General features: G+C 37.6%; 1 protein-coding gene across 1 annotated transcript in view; it reads left to right on the top strand.

The window, feature by feature from the left end:
• Positions 1-17,872, top strand: part of cunh8orf34 (chromosome unknown C8orf34 homolog) — a 130,276-nt gene that overhangs the window by 48,836 nt on the left and 63,568 nt on the right. Inside the window, exon 8 of the mRNA XM_038287794.1 lies at positions 15,482-15,617. Coding sequence (XP_038143722.1) covers positions 15,482-15,617 — 136 coding nt within the window. The remainder of the gene's footprint in view (positions 1-15,481; positions 15,618-17,872) is intronic.

Below are 17,872 nucleotides of genomic sequence, written 5' to 3'. Positions count from 1 at the left end.
CCGTGTTTTAAGTATTTTCCATACTGGGTGTGTGTTTCCCCCTTAATCCTCAGATTGAGGTTTATGGGATAATAATAAGATTCTCTTGGAATGGTTGTTCAACCAAGCCTGCCAAAGTGTTTACTTTATTACAGCTTTGAACCCAAAAACATGACTCAGGTTTGATTTTCTTTGTTCAGATCTTTCCAAAAAGTGGAAAAAATAATTGGAGCTTGTGTTGATACTCAGGTACCACTTGTTCCTTTTCATTAACTCTGCATTAACCATTAACCACACTCAAATCGATGCTGGAAATTAATATGGTTCGCATGGCCTTGTAAAAACATTTGATAATGACAATATTTGAGCTTTTTCAGGGTGGCGGTGAGACCTCAGTTAAAAGTTATCTCCAGCAACTTGGGAGTGTGGGAAGAAACACCCAGATTTTGGCCTTGGGGTGTTTTGTTTTATGGAAAAGTCGATGATATGAGTTGGCTGGCTCTTTACTTGAATGCTGCTGTTGTAGCCTTAAATGTAGTACTCTCTCCACCTTGTTCAAATTCTGAAAAACATCTTTAGAAATAAAAAAATAAAAAAATGCACAGGCATTCATGGAGTGTTATGCTCTATTCCTCCTCCACCAAAAATGCTGAGAATGTTGAGCTTTCATCCTTCTAGCTTTACTCTGCTTTAACAAAAGTTATGTGATGAAGGATTTGGGGAAAAGCTGATCTCATATACATGCTTTCATTGTTCCAGAGAGTAACAGAGGCAAACAGCATCATGTGACAGCCATCAGACCTCCCTGCATGAGCCAGCCCGACCTCTGTCAGTATGTTAGCTCACCCTGGCATCAATCGTGAAACTGGAGAAGACGCTGTAATAGCAGTGGCATAGATTGGATGGAGACTAGATGAGGAAGAGATACAGATGCCGTCTGATCTTTGATACACATTCTGATTGACACGGTGAAGGACGGATGAGTTACGTTACCTGTGTCACCCTTTTGTTACTCCTCTTCTATCTCCCTGATCAAGTGCTGCCCGCGGTACAGTGCAATTCAATAGCTTGGATTTTTATGTCAAAAAAGGGAAAGTGAGCTTCTTTACGTGCCCCTTTCCAGCCTTTATTTCCCTTACAACTGTGAATAACAGAAAAGTGATTTATGTTACATCACTGGTCACATTGCTTCAGAATGTGATTTTTAAATTGGACACTGGAAAACTTTATAGCAGGGGTAACCAATTAAAAATCAGTGGGGTCCGAATAAAGAAAATCATCAACCCGTAAAGGTCTGGAGACATTTTCAATTATTATCTGATACTTTAAACAGAATTTAACACTGAAATAAAATGAGTTTTTTAGGCATCCATGTTATACATTGAATTCTTAAATAAAAAAATCAAAAAAAAAATAAAAAAGTAGAACGTTTTTCCATTTTAAAATCTGAAGTGTTTTTTGAAGTAGAGAACAACAATCGTTCAGTTTTGTATATATATAATTTCCTGATTCACATATTTTATAAAACATCTGAACTGACCCTTTATTTTCTTTCTTTTTTCTTTTTTGGCTTAATGAGATCAGTGGGCTTTAGGCTTTCCTACAAGGCTTTAAATCTGGATTTTAATGACGACAAAGCCATTCTAAAGCACATATCAAGGTGCTCATTTTGAGCCTGGATCGATATTTATTTTTGATTATATTCATGGTGGAGAATCCTGCTTCACAGTAGCAGGTTGAAACAAACATACTCAAAATGTGCATGGTCATCTTCGGTCAAGATCCACAAGAACATCAGGTTTGTCAAATTAAGATATAGTAACCAAAGATCGGTAATTACAAATGAGAGCATAGTTCTTAAATATTATAAAAAAACTAACACCATTAATTTAAAAGATTGGATGCAAACTATTGGTACTTCAACAGACCAGGGAGCAGAATTCTCATCTCCATCAGAAAGCGCACATATGCTGGATGATGATGGGGATTTTTAAAAAAATGTCATATTAAATTAAGTGTTCATTTCTGCATGTTTTGCTCTTATGAAATTAATGATATGAATGATCGCACATGCTCTCCTAAAGCTCAGAGAAGTCGGCCCAATTGAAATTAGACACTGTTGTCAAACAAAATCCTTTTTTAGCCCCTGCCCTTTTTCCTGGTTCGTGCTGAAGATGAGCATACCAACAACATGAAGCTGTCCCAACCGTGTTTCTAAGTGAGAACAGTGTGTTTAGGGGTCATGTATAATGGTTTTTTGCCACACTTATAATTTTGTATACTGGCCTAAAATTTTTGACTTTGATCTTCTGAGAGGAGAAGCTTCTTCCACATCAGTTATTGCCACTTTTCTACAAAGGCCAAATTTATGAGTGGTGCCTTGTTAGTTTTCCTATTGAACAATTATTTTACCAATGCTGCTGATTTCTGCAGCCTCTCTAAAGGTTCCCTTTGCTGGTTCTGTGATGATTTTTTTAGGTTATGAGGCTCAATATGAAACGTGTTTGGGATGAGAATTATAAAAGTGGCTTTTTGGATTGTAAACATTGCAAAAACCTGCTTTAGATGGATGGCTACACCTCAGCATGTGTGGATTCTGTCAGTCTTATTCAGTCTATTTTAAGGCTATGATTGAGGGAGAAATGTTCATTAAATTCAGAGGTTAAAACTTTGGCTTTACACATTTCTCTTCATCTTTATTCCTCATTCACTTAACACACACTTTGCAGTTTTTAAATTGTATAAAAAGTAAAAAAAAAAAACATTGTCCTTATTTTCCTACTTTCTGTTAAAAAAGTAAAGTGATGTTCTTGGTTCTACCATGACAGAATGGAAAAATGTCCAACATCCACTATATTTATTTTAAGTAAAACATTGTGGTTTTAACAAATTACAAGTTTTACACAAAATAAATTGTCTGCAACATCTATATACAGCCGTTAAGAAGACTGATGCTAGTTGTTCCAGTTGTGGATAATTAACTCCATCTACATCTCAGAAGTGTGTGTGTGTTCACACTCTGCTGCAGATGCCACACGTACACTCCCTTACCTTCACTGCCTTCTTTATCGTTGCCCAAACAACATAAAACAGAGCATTTGCCTTGGTAACGGTGTAAACTGACACAAACAAAACAGCACCTTCATAGGTGCCTTTTTTAGGGGAAGAGAGGAGTTGCATCAGAGCAGATAGATACTGTTATATATTTTAGGCCCCAAAGCTGCTTTAGCTCTAAATATGTCACTGAAGGTGTCTGCATGAAAGGACCGGCCTCACCTCCGAAGGTTTTGCAGGCTGTCAGTGGAAAAGAGACTCCCCTATTACTAGAGGCCAATTTGACGCCAGTAAAAGTCTGCATGCTGCAGACGGATGCTGTGATTTTACTGGAAGCAATTACCTATGGGCAACACTTCGCTCCACGTGGCCTAGTACCAGCCAGCATGTCCTGTCTGATTATTCACCGCAGATTAACGGAGATGATAAACTCTATGGAGGAGGGCTGAGGAGGGCTGAATGGATACAGTGGTGCTGTATTATTGTGACTGTGTGACCAGACAGAAGCAGAAGATTGCAGATAGGAAGCCAAGTATTTAATCTGAAGATATGGTGCTGTTATCCAGAGTTACAGATAGAGGTCTTGTATGAATAGATGCATTATGTTTTTATGGGTTGTTTACATGGGAGACGTCACTGTTTCCTGGCTTCTGTCTGCCTGAAGATTAAGATTTAAGAAACCAGTGGGCTTCTCAGTGCCTGATGCAGTTAAATAACAGATGCAATGATGCGGATGTTAAGCTACATCTGAGGTGATGTATCGCGTCTTCCAACGGGAATTTATACCTTAATACCATAATAGCAAATGTAATAAGAAAAAATTATTTTTTTTTGTTGTTTGACAAAAAAAAAATGCTTTTGTTTTTAACTTAATGTTGCACACATTTATATGTAATCATTGATACCCCAAATAAATAGTAGTGCAACCTATTTCCTTACCAGCCGCTAAGATAATTAATAATTGTATGTAATGATGGAATAGACCAAACATAAAGTTTTAGAAAAATTTACAGAAGTGATAGGTTATAAAAAAAAAATCCCAAGCCTTAACATCTAACTATCTATAATTTTAAGGAGGAGCTGAAGTGCTAAAACTGACAGCCAGTGTTGGCTGCAGCTTATTGAATATTAGGCTTCTGCTAGGAAAGAGACTAGCTTTGCAATTGCTAATAAAATGAAGTAGTGGAAGCCAACTCTAAAATGACCATCTCTCACAAGATCTTACTGTTTCCAGCCTGAACACAATATTTGATAATCCCAAAAGGGAAAAAAAAACACATCACAAGCAAACAACTCCATAAAAAAAAAAAAAAAAAAATCAGACAACTATCTGACCAACGCACAAATAACCCTTTTCCAACACATCATTCCAACAGAACAAGCATGAAAAGGTTACTTACTATCAACAGGATCACTCACTCACTCACTAGAGGTGTTTCTTTCAAAATGTTTTTAATTTTTCAACATTTTTGTTTCAAAGTATCTCATTTGAAAAGATTAATGGAAGCATTTACTAAAACTTAGTAAATTTCGCAAAAGATTTTATCCTCGCTTGAGGTGTTTTTTTTTTGTTTGTTTTTTTTGTTTTAAAAAAAAAAGGAAAATGTGCTCAAGAAGAGAGGAAAAGACATCAAATTTAAGGACTGACATATTTACCTTACTGTACATGACTGATAGTCGATTTCACTGCCAACGTCTACGTTCCATTAGGGAAAGCTTATTCCTAAATATAACCCCCTACCCAAGAGGAAAACCTATCCTCATGGGAACCAATCGTTGGTCCCCACAAGTCACTTAAGTCCTCACAAAGAGTTATATCAATGGGAAATTGGCCTTACACTGTTCCCACAAGGTAACCAATACTTTGTCAAACTAACACAAATGCAGTGTGTAAAACATATTAACAGTAAAAATGCCTGGAGCAGCTGAGATATCCATCCATCCGTCCGTCCGTCCGTCCATCCATCCATCCATCCATCCCCCTCTTTTACTAAGCATTTCCTATTCTTAGCAGACCAACTGTGCACTGTGATTCACCATTCCCATGCGTGTTTTTAACAAGTACATAGAATTAATTGAAAGGTGCCTGTGGCTAAACAGAGTCACGTTTCTCTATCCTTGTGGAGACTTTCCATTCATTTCTATCCCATTTTTACAGCCTAACCCTTGCCCTTTCACAAAACCTGACTATTACAGGTTCATAACCGTAACTCCAACCTAATTCACACCTCAGTCCTAAACATAAACCCTGACACCTAGTCTTAAAACACAGTTTATACCCATGGGAACTATTGCAGTCAGCCCTACCACGATGTGCTATGATATAAGGAAATATATATACTCTATAATAAATGAATAAAAGCATAGTAATGTGTTAAAATCCAAAGCTAAGACCAGCTAGATAGAAAACAAGACTAAAAGCAAATCGCTGTCAACAGATGCTCTCTATCCTGTCTAACTGAGCTAGGGCGATTTGTCAAAGAAGAGCAGGCAGTTTTGCCGTAAGGTGGTTCTATAGGCAACACCAGACTTTTTGCTTTTTTATTTGTTAAAACTAAAAGCCCATATCCTTTTCCTTCTACTTACTGCAAGACATGGTGAAAGATCAACAAAGTGTTATTCTCTGTAGCCTCATCTTACAATGAAACTGAATTTACATTTTGATTGTTTACTTTATTCTTTTACCATATATTTTTTTATTTATTTAATCTTTAGGTGCAAACATTGATCCAGACATGTTGAAAGATTTACTACTTTTCATCCAGTAAAATCCAAAGGTTGCATACTCTTTGGGGGGAAAAAAAAAGCTTAGCAACCTAATGTGAGACATGCACAGTAATACATCAGCACATCAGGGTTGTGTTTCTACAGCAATGCTCTAATCTAAGCAGTATTTGTGGTTAGAAAGAAACTTAAAAGAAGGTTCGCACCAAGATCTGCGATAAGACTTTCCACAGACCTCAGAGCTGTGATGTTATTCTACTCATATGTGTCTCCTCCGTCTGATTCTGATTAGTGTTCTAACTGCTGTGCTCAGAGCTGAGGCAGCCCAGCAGCTTTACAGCAGTGTCCTTATGGGCTCAGATAGAGGAGGGGGATTTCAAAGTGAGGGTGCCAGTGAAAGCTGAAACATAATTATGATATGTAAGTTGGAATATTGTTTTTATTATGAAGCCAAACAAATGTGTCTCTTGTGAATCACTTCAAAAGATGTCTGTGCGACGACTAACCGCTGCGTGGAGACGTGTGCGCGCTTGAGGCGTATAATGAAACACAAATGGCAGGCTGCATGTGTGAGGGCAGCAGAAGTTGTGAGGTCCGCTGCTGCTGCTCTATGATATGTTTGCAGATGTGGCTCGCCTGCCTTTGAAAGTGGAGAGAGTGCGCAGTGTTTGGCTGAAAAGTGTCTGTCGCATACAAACTATTAATTAGGGCCCACTGTTTTTGCGGTCACACGTCGTTGCAGCTCATGAAAGAATGGAAAATTCAATTATATCACTCTGAGGAGGTTTAGGGAATGACAGCACATGGTAAAATACATTTGCTTGGATGCTTAAAGTGTGTACTTGTCTCCCACCACTATCGACATGTGTGCGGCAGTGCTTTAGGATGATTCCACCCTACATATCTGTCAGCACATCCCCTGAGAAGGTGTACATTAAGTTATTTGTGAAGCTACGGCACTAATTATGACTCGTGCTCTGTTTTTAGCTTCACCAAGAGCAGCAGAGAGTCAGTCAGACCGTCGCTATTTAAACAACATTAAATTACATGGAAACTTGGAGAGAGGAGTGCACAAACTCTTTATCTGTGCACCTCTCCACTTACTTCTGTCTGGCTTTATACTTTTGAGTGATTGCGGCAAGGAATTCTTCATTTCGAAGGCCTTTTGTTAGGATTGCATTGCCTAAATAGTTTCCATTCACCTCCCCTCATACCGTCAGAGCAGCGTCAGACCCATTTTTGATTTATTTGCCATGTCTGGTGCTTAGGCAGAAGGGGCAAGTATAGCCTCTCTGATAAACACATGAAAAGTGATGGATTCTGGGAAGCTGTGTTTTTAAATATATTTAACATTCTAAATATCAGTTGTCATTTTTGCTTTCTCAACTCCAATATAAAGACATTTACTCACATTGACTGAGCGTTTAGCTGCACAAATAACAGTTTTGCTTACTCAGAGCACTCTTCTCTCACAAGCTTGTGCAAAAATCGGACACCCAAAGTACTCCACAAGAAAAAGGAAAGTTACAACTAGTAGTCTTTCGGCTGGTCTAGTTTAACGTTATGTTTGATGGATGTCCTGTTAACACAGATGCAGTTATCAGAGTCATCAAATAAGAAAGTAAAAATACTTAATTCCCTTACTTAAGCAGAAAATATGGATATCTATACTTTACTGGAGTAACTATTTTTAGAGAACTTTTTACGTCTACAGTACTCCTACACTTTTTGCAATTTTCTCTACTTTCTACTCCTCACATTTTAAAAATAAACTTGTTAGTTTTGTTTTATTTAAGCACATTTTTGTTATTGCCTGTTGATATTAAAAAAAAATAAAAACCATCAAGATAATTTTTTAAATTTCTTTGTGGTTGGACTCGGTACTGCATCACATTGTTGTTCGCCAATTACCAAAATAAATATTTTTAAAATGATGCAAAGTTAAATTTGAAACTTTTGCCATTAGTTATGAAACCAAGAAAATTAAGTCTAAGAAAGTTATCTTCTAAATAATGTTCCTTTAATAGGTTAGCGCGATAACCAGTATGCGGTTTAAAACATCTGTCCTTCACCTTTTTTTTTCTTGCATTACTTTTACTTTTTTTTTTTACTTTAAGTAGTTTAAAAATGTGTACTTTTATACTTTTACTTGAGTAAAAAGCTTAAGTTGATAATCTAACTTCTACAAAAGATTTTTTAAACAGTAAGTTTTATACATCTACGTGAGTAATAAAAATTTATTTTTGACACCTCATCCTACTTAATCAATAGGTTTGTGTGCTAGTTTACTTGCAACCCTTAAAGATACACCTCTGACCAGTGTGTGCCGTACAAATTCAATGAGGCCTGACATGGTCTTGACTACCTGAAGACGTTTTATACTAGTGCAGCTAAAAAGTTACAAGCAAATTTGTGCATAAGCAGGTGTTCATCAATTAACTAGTATTTTTCTAAAATATTTTTTTGCTGACTTGTGAGAAGTAAAATTCTGCTTAGTAGTTTACATGTAAACACTAACTGCCTGATCTTCAAAGATTAAGAATAACTGATGATAAATTGCATGTGCATTGGGGTTGCTGCACAGATCTTAAAATGTGCAAAGTTTTCCGCCCATTAAAATGAGAAGATTACATGTTCTACAGGCTGTTGAGAGTGGTTGTAAACGAAAGACGAGGTATGGAACTAGAGGTAATTATGAACATTTAAAAAAATAATAATCATCATAATACAACATTTTATTTATAGAGCACTTTATGTATGGAGCCCATATCTAAGTGCTATAAACGAAGGTTTGATATGAAAAAAGAAATATAGAAGATAAGCAACAAAACAAAAACAAGGTCCACCTGTTGTAAACAGGTGCAAACATAAAAATATAACTGCGCCTTATGATTTGTTAACTTGAGCTTGCCTTTGCTGGCTCAATTTGTGTCAGTTTGCATTTTTTATAAGACACACAAAACCCTCTGAACATCTGTCCCATATTTTTATAAAATAGAAGAGACTTTAAAAAATTGCAGTTGATGATTAGCAATTATTTTTAGAAGCTGGAATGTAGGTCACTAGTTTGGCCAAAGAGCTTCAGCTAATTCAGAAGCCACATTTTAGGCTGTATCAGTCAACAGAAATAGCATAATAAAGCTATAAATAAGGATTTTTGGGCACTGTTACTTAGCCGTTAGATGTCTTTTTGCTAGAGTAATGAAAGAACTTCAACTTTTTACATAGTACACCCTGGTAGTCGACCTGAGATACTTACAGTTTGATAAATAAAAAATAAAAATGTAATCCTTCTTTCTCTAATAGAGCTAAACGCTTATGTAAGTTTGCTAGTGTGCAAATTCATGCTGTGCTGGCTGATATGGAAACCAAAATGGTAAATCAAGCCAAATAATTGACACATGGTCTGTCTGTATATCTGAGGGATGTATTTGTTCAGTTACAAGATATAAAAAAAATATTAAATTTATATTACATTCCTTTTCAGTCATTAAGCTATTTACTGTACCTAAAGACTAGCTAATTCCCAGGCTGTTAGAAATTAACCTAAAACATTCTGTTTTGTAAAAACTTAATCATCATGTTTTCTTTTACGCTATTAGGGCTCTACTATTCCATTTGCAAACTGATTTAACCCTAAAACTCACCTAGTTAACATGGAGCCTTTGGACAAGCTGACATTGTTTTGTTTAGCCTTATACTATATAGAATGGCCTCATTGCAGTTCACCAGTGCACATTTAGGTGTTATATATTAATTTGCTATATGAAATCATCAAATATCTCTAGTCCACAGCATAAGGTTTTAAGCACTGATCAGTTACTGACAGTGTGAAACTTTTTTAGCCAGCTAGTAGTATATCTATATGACTACATAGTAATCTGGTAGTCAGGTTGTTTTCAGGAACTGCTATCCAATTGTTGACTGCAGCATAAAAAACAAAAACTGGCCACTTGTAATCAAAGTTCTGTTGGATTATGTGCCTTTTTAAACATGCAATACAACATGGAACTAATATAAGCAAATGTTTAACCAGTAAAATGCGAACTGGGAAGCATAAATAATTGCTGAAATCAAAGAAACACTACTTGCACAAAAATCTTTCCATAATAGGCTTTCAAATGGCAAGTGTAGACAGACATTTGTTGTGTCTAGACGTAGGCCCAGGAGGCAGTCATGGTCTCAGGGTAAACTGGTCTCGCGGGAGACGTACTGTAAACTTATCATAGTTCCATTGTGTTGGAGGTATGCTGAACTCTAATGTAAACATTGGAGAGCATGCACACAGTTTTGACTAAAAATACAGAGGAAAAGAGCACTTCTGCACACCAAACATAGTGTGTGTTGACATAGACATTAAAGGGAGCATGGAGCTGGGAATGTGCACATGAAAAGACTGCTAAGTCCAAGTTTACATAATGCGTTAAAGTGGATTTAAAAGGCGTGTGGTTACTGTTACAACTGTTACAGTATATGCAATCCAGACAGCTATGAACATTTTCCATTTCAAATTACTTTGACTGTTATTCGACCTGAAAAGACGCCAATCCATGTTTGGGAATTCTAAGCTGTGTCTTATCTTTTTCTTTATGTGTGAGAGACCATAACATTTGTTGTGTCATTTACTGTAGAGGACACACAAAACAGGACGTAAACTAATCACTAGCTTTTACTTTAATTGTGGGTATAATTAGGACATAATGATTACAAAACTGATCCAATCCATGAATTCCCCCTGAAGTGCTCAGACATGGACAGAGATAACAGGGTGTCTACACTTGTCCCCTCTTTATCTTGCAGTAAACGGTTCGATTTTTCACTTAACCACAGGCTGAGACAAGGATTCAGACTCGGGGGTACAAGCAATGTTCCATAACCCACTGATATTCAAAATTATTTAAGGGAAAGCTTTTACAATTTTTAAAAGTCTCAGAAATTCTCATAAATTCTTAAAAAAACAAACAAACTAGTAGTGCTAATGATTTATGTCTAGTCTTTTAAGTGTTTACTTCGGAAAATAATATACAAAAAGTTAAATGATCAAATAATCAAAAATAAGACTTGATTTTAGATTAATATTGAAAAATGTTATGGAAATAAGGTTTGGTTCGTCGTGATAAAAGTTACAGCATTTAAGAGACATCCCTGTGGCATCAGACTTAAAAGGAAGAAGCACAATAATGTTTTTCCAGGTCAGAAGGCATGAAGTTTTATAAGACTTACTAAAAATACTTGGACATAACTGTAACACAAGTAGAATCATGCAAATTCCTTAAAGTGTCAGCTGCACCTGTAAAAGGTATGTTTTTTTTTTTTTGAGTTTTTATGTTCAAACACATTTATATACGACATCAGATGTGTAGGCTATGCTTGAGGTTCGTTTTATTACCCTTATCTTTTTTAGATCCCTTTATACCACTGTGAAAACAGGTAATAAAGTGCAACAGTGTGTCTGGGGTATTAAGCCTGAGTAAGGCAAATATTATTTAGCAGATAGAAGCTTAAACTGGTGTTGTATTACATATATACATTTCTATTTTGTCCACAAACGTACACTAAATACAAAGAAGAGAATCTTTTATCACCTTATTTATACCCCATCACCTTTTCCAGTTTTATCTCTTATTATTGATCGAAAATAATTTCCTTTTTCCTTTCTTAATCTTCATTTGTCATCAAGAAAAAAAAAAACATTCTTACTTTTGTTGAATGCCATATACCGGGGTCTTCAAAGTTTTCCAGGCCAAGGACCCCCAAACTGATGGTGAGATGGAGCGGGGGACCCCCAAATTATATACAGTATAGTGTATGAAATTGTGTTATATTAAACTGGTCCTATAGTCACTCTATGGAGTAATTTAACGAAATTAATTTCTCCCTGGGATTATTAAAGTATTTCTGATTCTGATTCCTGGTTGATGGGACAGGTGTTGTGAATGAAACGGTGACCAGCTTGAAAGAGCTCCTGTGTGTCGCTGAATGTGTGCATTGATGACTAAAAGACATCTTCTGTCTCCTTCTATCTGTTTACTGCAATGTGTTGAATTAATGTTAATGTGTATTTAAATACATTTCAATTAGTGGAAAAAAATTGCAGGGGGGAATATAAAAAAAAAACATCTAATCAACAAAAAAAACTTTCGCAACCCCCATGCGGTACCTCCACGGACCCCCTAGGGGTCGCGGACCCCCTGTTGACGACCTCCGCATTATACGACTCCTTCAATACAAAGCTCAGGTTTTTGTGTGGTTTACTGTTTTATTGTCAGGCATTCGAATGTTTTATTCCCTCAGACCCTCAGGCTTTTTCCTTCTCAGTGCAACGTTTTATGGAGATAGGAAAAAAGGCAAAAACACAAAAGACAGTTGCGGTGACAAGCAGCTGTGGACCTTTAGGGTCATGTTCGTCATCAGGGTCAGGCGCATTTAAACGTATCCTTTTGCTGTCTTACTCCAGAGTTAGTTTCATGAGTGTTTGTTTCAGAGTGCCGAGTAATGATTTGCATCACACCCTATGACCCAAAGAAAATCTGGTATGTCAGTTAGTGGGTTGCTGAATGAAAAGGGTAAAACTAGAAGTGGGAATGGCCCTGGAGAAAACAGGAAAGGAGGGAAGGCACCACATTGTGCAATTCCCACGACCAGAAAATTGCCCAAATCGCTGGTGGCTGTCTCTGCCCCCACACCTCCAGAGCGTACCATGATGAATGGGACATCTAATATGGCTCCGCTTTGGGGTATTAATGGAATGCACCTTATCTCTCCTACTAAAGGACACATTTTCTCTAGCAGCGTGTATATAGGAGTGAAATTCTAAAGTCAAAAATCTTGATGCTTACTTATAAAAATAGCCTAACTTTACTATAAGTAATTTTTTTATTATAGATTGCAATAAAGGTATTGTTCATTAAAAGGTTTAGCACAATACAATAAACAAATATATATTAAAAAAACATTCCTCTCCTTACAGATTTCTTATTTGTCACTTTAAATTAGACTATCAAACAAACTTATAATAAGAGGTGAAAAAAATCCAGATTACATCCAAATATATTTCCTGAAGGATTAGATGTTTGGAAGCTGTAAATATTGATCTGGCTCTTTGTGGAATAAGAAATCCCCCTTTAGTTGTAGACAAACTTTTTTCCAGTATTTGTTGCAGAATTGGGTTTTTCTTTTTTTTCTCTTTTCCCACCACAATATAAGGCTTTAACCTCTTGTTTACAATCATGCCACAGCATCTTAATGAGATTTAAGTTTGGGTATGTTTTTTTAGTGAACCACACTATAAAGCAATAAAAACACATAACACATTCAGAGGTGGATTTTCGTGTGTGTTTTGGATCACTTATGTTCAGAGTTTGATATAGAAGGAAAGGAATACATTGTCCCTTTCACTTATGGCAAGTCCTCAAAGTCCTTTAGAAGCTCAGTAGTCCCAGATCATCATTATCATTGTAAGAAAAGCATCATGTCATTTGGCTTGTTTTTTTAAACTTCTAATAGTATGTCAAGAATATCGACAAAAACTCAAAAGTAAGGTAAAGAATTTTTAAAAGACCCACCCTCTCCAGCTTAAAAAAAATGCACATGTACAACCCTGCACCAGCTCCCGAGAGGGAACGTCTATTAAACACGTGTGAGAGCGTGCACGAGCCCATTTCTCCTCGTGCACACTCTATTTAAAAGTTGCGGTTTGCATCGCTCATACAAGCTTCCTTTTCAAAAGAAGATTGGCAATTTTTCCATTGTGTCAGACTCACCACAGGTACACTATATTGCCAAAAGTATTTGCTCACCTGCCTTGACTCACATATGAGCTTAAGTGACATCCCGTTCCTAATCCATAGGGTTCAATATGACATCGGTCCACCCTTTGCAGCTAGAACAGCTTCAACTCTTCTGGGACGGCTGTCCACAAGGTTTAGGAGTGTGTTTATGGGAATTTTTGACCATTCTTCCAGAAGCGCATTTGTGAGGTTGCACACTGATGTTGGACGAGAAGGCCTGGCTCTCAGTCTCCGCTCTAATTCATCCCAAAGGTGTTCTATCGGGTTGAGGTCAGGACTCTGTGCAGGCCAGTCAAGTTCATCCACACCAGACTCTGTCATCCATGTCTTTATGGACCTTGCTTTGTGCACTGGTGCACAGTCATGTTGGAAGAGGAAGGGGCCAGCTCCAAACTGTTCCCACAAAGTTGGGAGCATGGAATTGTCCAAAATGTCTTGGTATGCTGAAGCATTCAGAGTTCCTTTCACTGGAACTAAGGGGCCAAGCCCAGCTCCTGAAAAACAACCCCACACCATAATCCCCCCTCCACCAAACTTTACACTTGGCACAATGCAGTCAGACAAGTACCGTTCTCCTGGCAACCGCCAAACCCAGACCCGTCCATCAGATTGCCAGATGGAGAAGCGCGATTCGTCACTCCAGAGAACGCGTCTCCACTGCTCTAGAGTCCAGTGGCGGCGTGCTTTACACCACCGCATCCGACGCTTTGCATTGCACTTGGTGATGTATGGCTTGGATGCAGCTGCTCGACCATGGAAACCCATTCCATGAAGCTCTATGCGCACTGTTCTTGAGCTAATCTGAAGGCCACATGAAGTTTGGAGGTCTGTAGTGATTGACTCTGCAGAAAGTTGGCGACCTCTTCGCACTATGCGCGTCAGCATCCGCTGACCCCGCTCCGTCAGTTTACGTGGCCTACCACTTCGTGGCTGAGTTGCTGTCGTTCCCAAACACTTCCATTTTCTTATAATACAGCTGACAGTTGACTGTGGAATATTTAGGAGCGAGGAAATTTCACGACTGGATTTGTTGCACAGGTGGCACCCTATCACAGTTCCACGCTGGAATTCACTGAGCTCCTGAGAGCGACCCATTCTTTCACAAATGTTTGTAAAAACAGTCTGCATGCCTAGGTGCTTGAATTTATACACCTGTGGCCATGGAAGTGATTGGAACACCTGATTCCAATAATTTGGATGGGTGAGCAAATACTTTTGGCAATATAGTGTAAGTCAAAATGGGGAGAAGCACATAGGACGGCCTACTGTCCAGCTTTTCTAAATTTGTAGCTTTGAGGCCCATTTTTTTTATACCACACAGCACAATTACTTTAATAATCTATCACAACTAGTGGTATTGAAAGATTCAAGCATTTTTCTCTTCAACAATGGTGCTCTGGCTCAGACAGAAGTATTGAAATTCACAGGATTACACCTTGATGTTGAAAATCCATCATGTGCTTTTGCCAGCAGATCTTGTTTAGATGTGTATCTTGTCCAAATGTCATATTTTCACTCCCTCCATGTTGACAGGTTCTCAGATCAAATAAGAAAGAGCCTTATCAACTGATCCTCAAGGGTATATAAAATATATAAGGAAAACCTCTCTGACCCCCATTCCATTGTTCATTTTTCCTTTCAGAGTAAAAATATTTTACCTTCATCGCCCTCCTTGAGACATGATTCTAACTAGAAATGGTTTTGCAGTTTTGAAACTGGTCCAAAAGCTCATCATTTGATGTTCTTGTGGAAATTCATCTGAACAACTGTACTGACAATGTGTACCTACTGTGATCTTTGTTGCTTCTTTGACTCACAGCAGACTGTCATCGCAGGCATTATGTTAAGGAGGAAAGACAAAAGTATGATTAATGGATGACCTTTCTTTCTTTTTTTCCTCTCTACATTCCCCTGCCTTTATGTACTGTTCTCAGAGGACCTGGATGACCTGCGGATGGAGGGTGTAACAGGGCTGGCTCCATCCGGTAGTAAGTTCAGCCAGGGACGCAGCTCCTATCAGTCCGAACCACAGGCCAAAGTTACCCTTAACATCTGCTCTAGGTGTGCCAGGTAAATGTTTTAACCTATCCTGATCTGAGAACTCTTAAACTTTGCAGATTTGAACAGTTTAACTGTATCAGAAATACTCTTCTAGGGTCTCATCTCTTACCTGGTAACTAAGTGGTGGTAGAAAGTGGATTGCTTATTTGTTGCTGGGATTCTGGTTATTACATATCATCTTTATTAGCATATAGCACTCTGAAACCTACTTTAAAACCACGGAGAAGCCTCCATGTAAGGTCCACTGCCTGTTTCATCAGAGAAAGGTGGCTTAACAAATGGTATATTTCATTTTCAACAGCTTCCCAGTTCCCAGATTTGTATCCATGTTAATATTAATAGTGTTTTTTTGTTTGTTTGGTTTTTTTTTTTTTTTTTACAGAAAACTGGTAAAAAGTAAGGAAGATTTTAGTTTTTCTCAGACATGATTTCTTATTCCAATTTTGAAAGTTCTTTCTTTCTTTCCTTCTCTTTCCTTTTTTCCCTTCTTCTTTCTTTCTTTTTTCCTTGCATCTCTCCTTGAATTAATTATTTTCTTATGCCTTTCACATTTTGTGTTCTTACTTTTTCTATTGTCCTTTTTTGTGCACCCCTACAACCTGTCTTTCCTTCCTGTTGCCATTATTTAATTTCTTTCCCTTTTTTTCCTGTATATTCTAATTCCTTCTGTGCTCTCTTCCTTGTTTCCTTATATTCATTTTTTTTTTATCCCAAAATAAGAAGTGATAAAAAATAGGTATCCATATAGGCTGGTATCCAGAGAATAACATATAAGCTTAGGGTTTTTTTTCTGCTATGCTGCTTTTCTTCATAGATCCTGCATGGATTATTGTGTGTCTTATCGTTTTTTCTGTCTCTATCGCTGTCTTCTCCTCTGACACATTTCTTTCTTTGTCCAGCATCAGTGTAGCACTCAGATTTCAGAGTTTTTAGTGCGATACCTCAGACAGGTGTGGGCATAGATCTCCCGTGATGCCAGTCTGAGATAAATGAGTATCTCCTTGATAAGATGCCAGGCACACATCTGTCTGTGCAGCCTTTGCTGTTTTTGGTTTGTTTGCAACTTTTCTTTCATTGATGCAGCTTATCAACTTTTCCAAACACAGGATGCAGGATGTTGTCAGAAGATGTGCTGGTGAAGGACTTTTATCTCTGGATTTAGTTTGGAGCATTTTTATTTGCATTATTTTTAAGCGAAACTGCCTATGCCTACCCTTGTCAAATGGCTAGAATACAGACAAAGTGAAGTAATATCTTTATGAAGGGTTGCTTTGATTTCTCTCTGCGCTTTTTTCAGAAGCATCAGCCATCTGTTCTTCTTCACTGTTTTGCTGTCTCCTTAAGGCTCTGGCTAAATTATTGCTTTGTTCCTTGTAAATCTGACCACCAAATTTCTCATTCGTTTTATTCTTCATGGAGTCCTGGTCTTTGTCAGTCAATTTGTGGGTAATATAAGGACCCTAAATAGATCAGAGAGATGGAAAAACAGTGCTCACATAGTTTTCTTTCCTGTGCTTTACAAAAAAAACTTAAGTTCTGACACAAATACAGAAGCATGCTTTAACGGAGGTCAGAGATCAGTTTGAAAGGGGAAAATAGCGCCCAAGAATTGTCAACTGGCAAGCACTGTGGCCCGTTCAGCCTGTCTTGTTGGCCCGGCTGAGTTGTAAATCTTTAAATATCTTCACACAGGGGATTTTCAAGGTTCTGTTTGAGCAGTCAGATCGTATCAGAGCATCGGGCCGTAAACTCAAGGAACAGATATCGTGAGCTGTGAACTTTTAAACCCTGCGGTTTTGACCTACAGTTTAATCTGTAGCTGAGAGTAACCATTGGAAATATTGTACAGTGCATGCCCATCCATACATGTTTGAGCCAGAGTTTAAACCAGAGAGAGGAGAACCAAAGAAAAATATATAAAATTTAATGATGACAACTATGTGTTTTTTACCTTTGTATAGTACATAGAAAACTGTACTAGACTGTCTGGGTGACGTCAAGACTTGGATATTGAAAAATTTTCTGGATCCAAATGAGAGCAAAACAGAGGTGATGGTGTTTGGCAGGGCCATCTCTAAATTAGGACCTTTCACTGATTTTGAAAGTAACAAGCCTTGGTGTCATCATTGACAGCGGTTTTAAACTGAACAAACAAATAACGAAATTTTAAAATCGTGTTTTATCATCTCAGTCTTTTATCTAAGGTAAAATCGTTTTTATCTTTTAACCTCTGAGCAGGTTTTACACTCTTTTATTTCTAGCCG

This window comes from Cyprinodon tularosa, unplaced genomic scaffold (assembly GCF_016077235.1).
Source record: "Cyprinodon tularosa strain WSP-4 unplaced genomic scaffold, ASM1607723v1 ctg245, whole genome shotgun sequence".
In the NCBI taxonomy this organism is placed as follows: Eukaryota; Metazoa; Chordata; class Actinopteri; order Cyprinodontiformes; family Cyprinodontidae; genus Cyprinodon; species Cyprinodon tularosa.
This window is presented reverse-complemented; position numbering and strand designations above follow the sequence as displayed.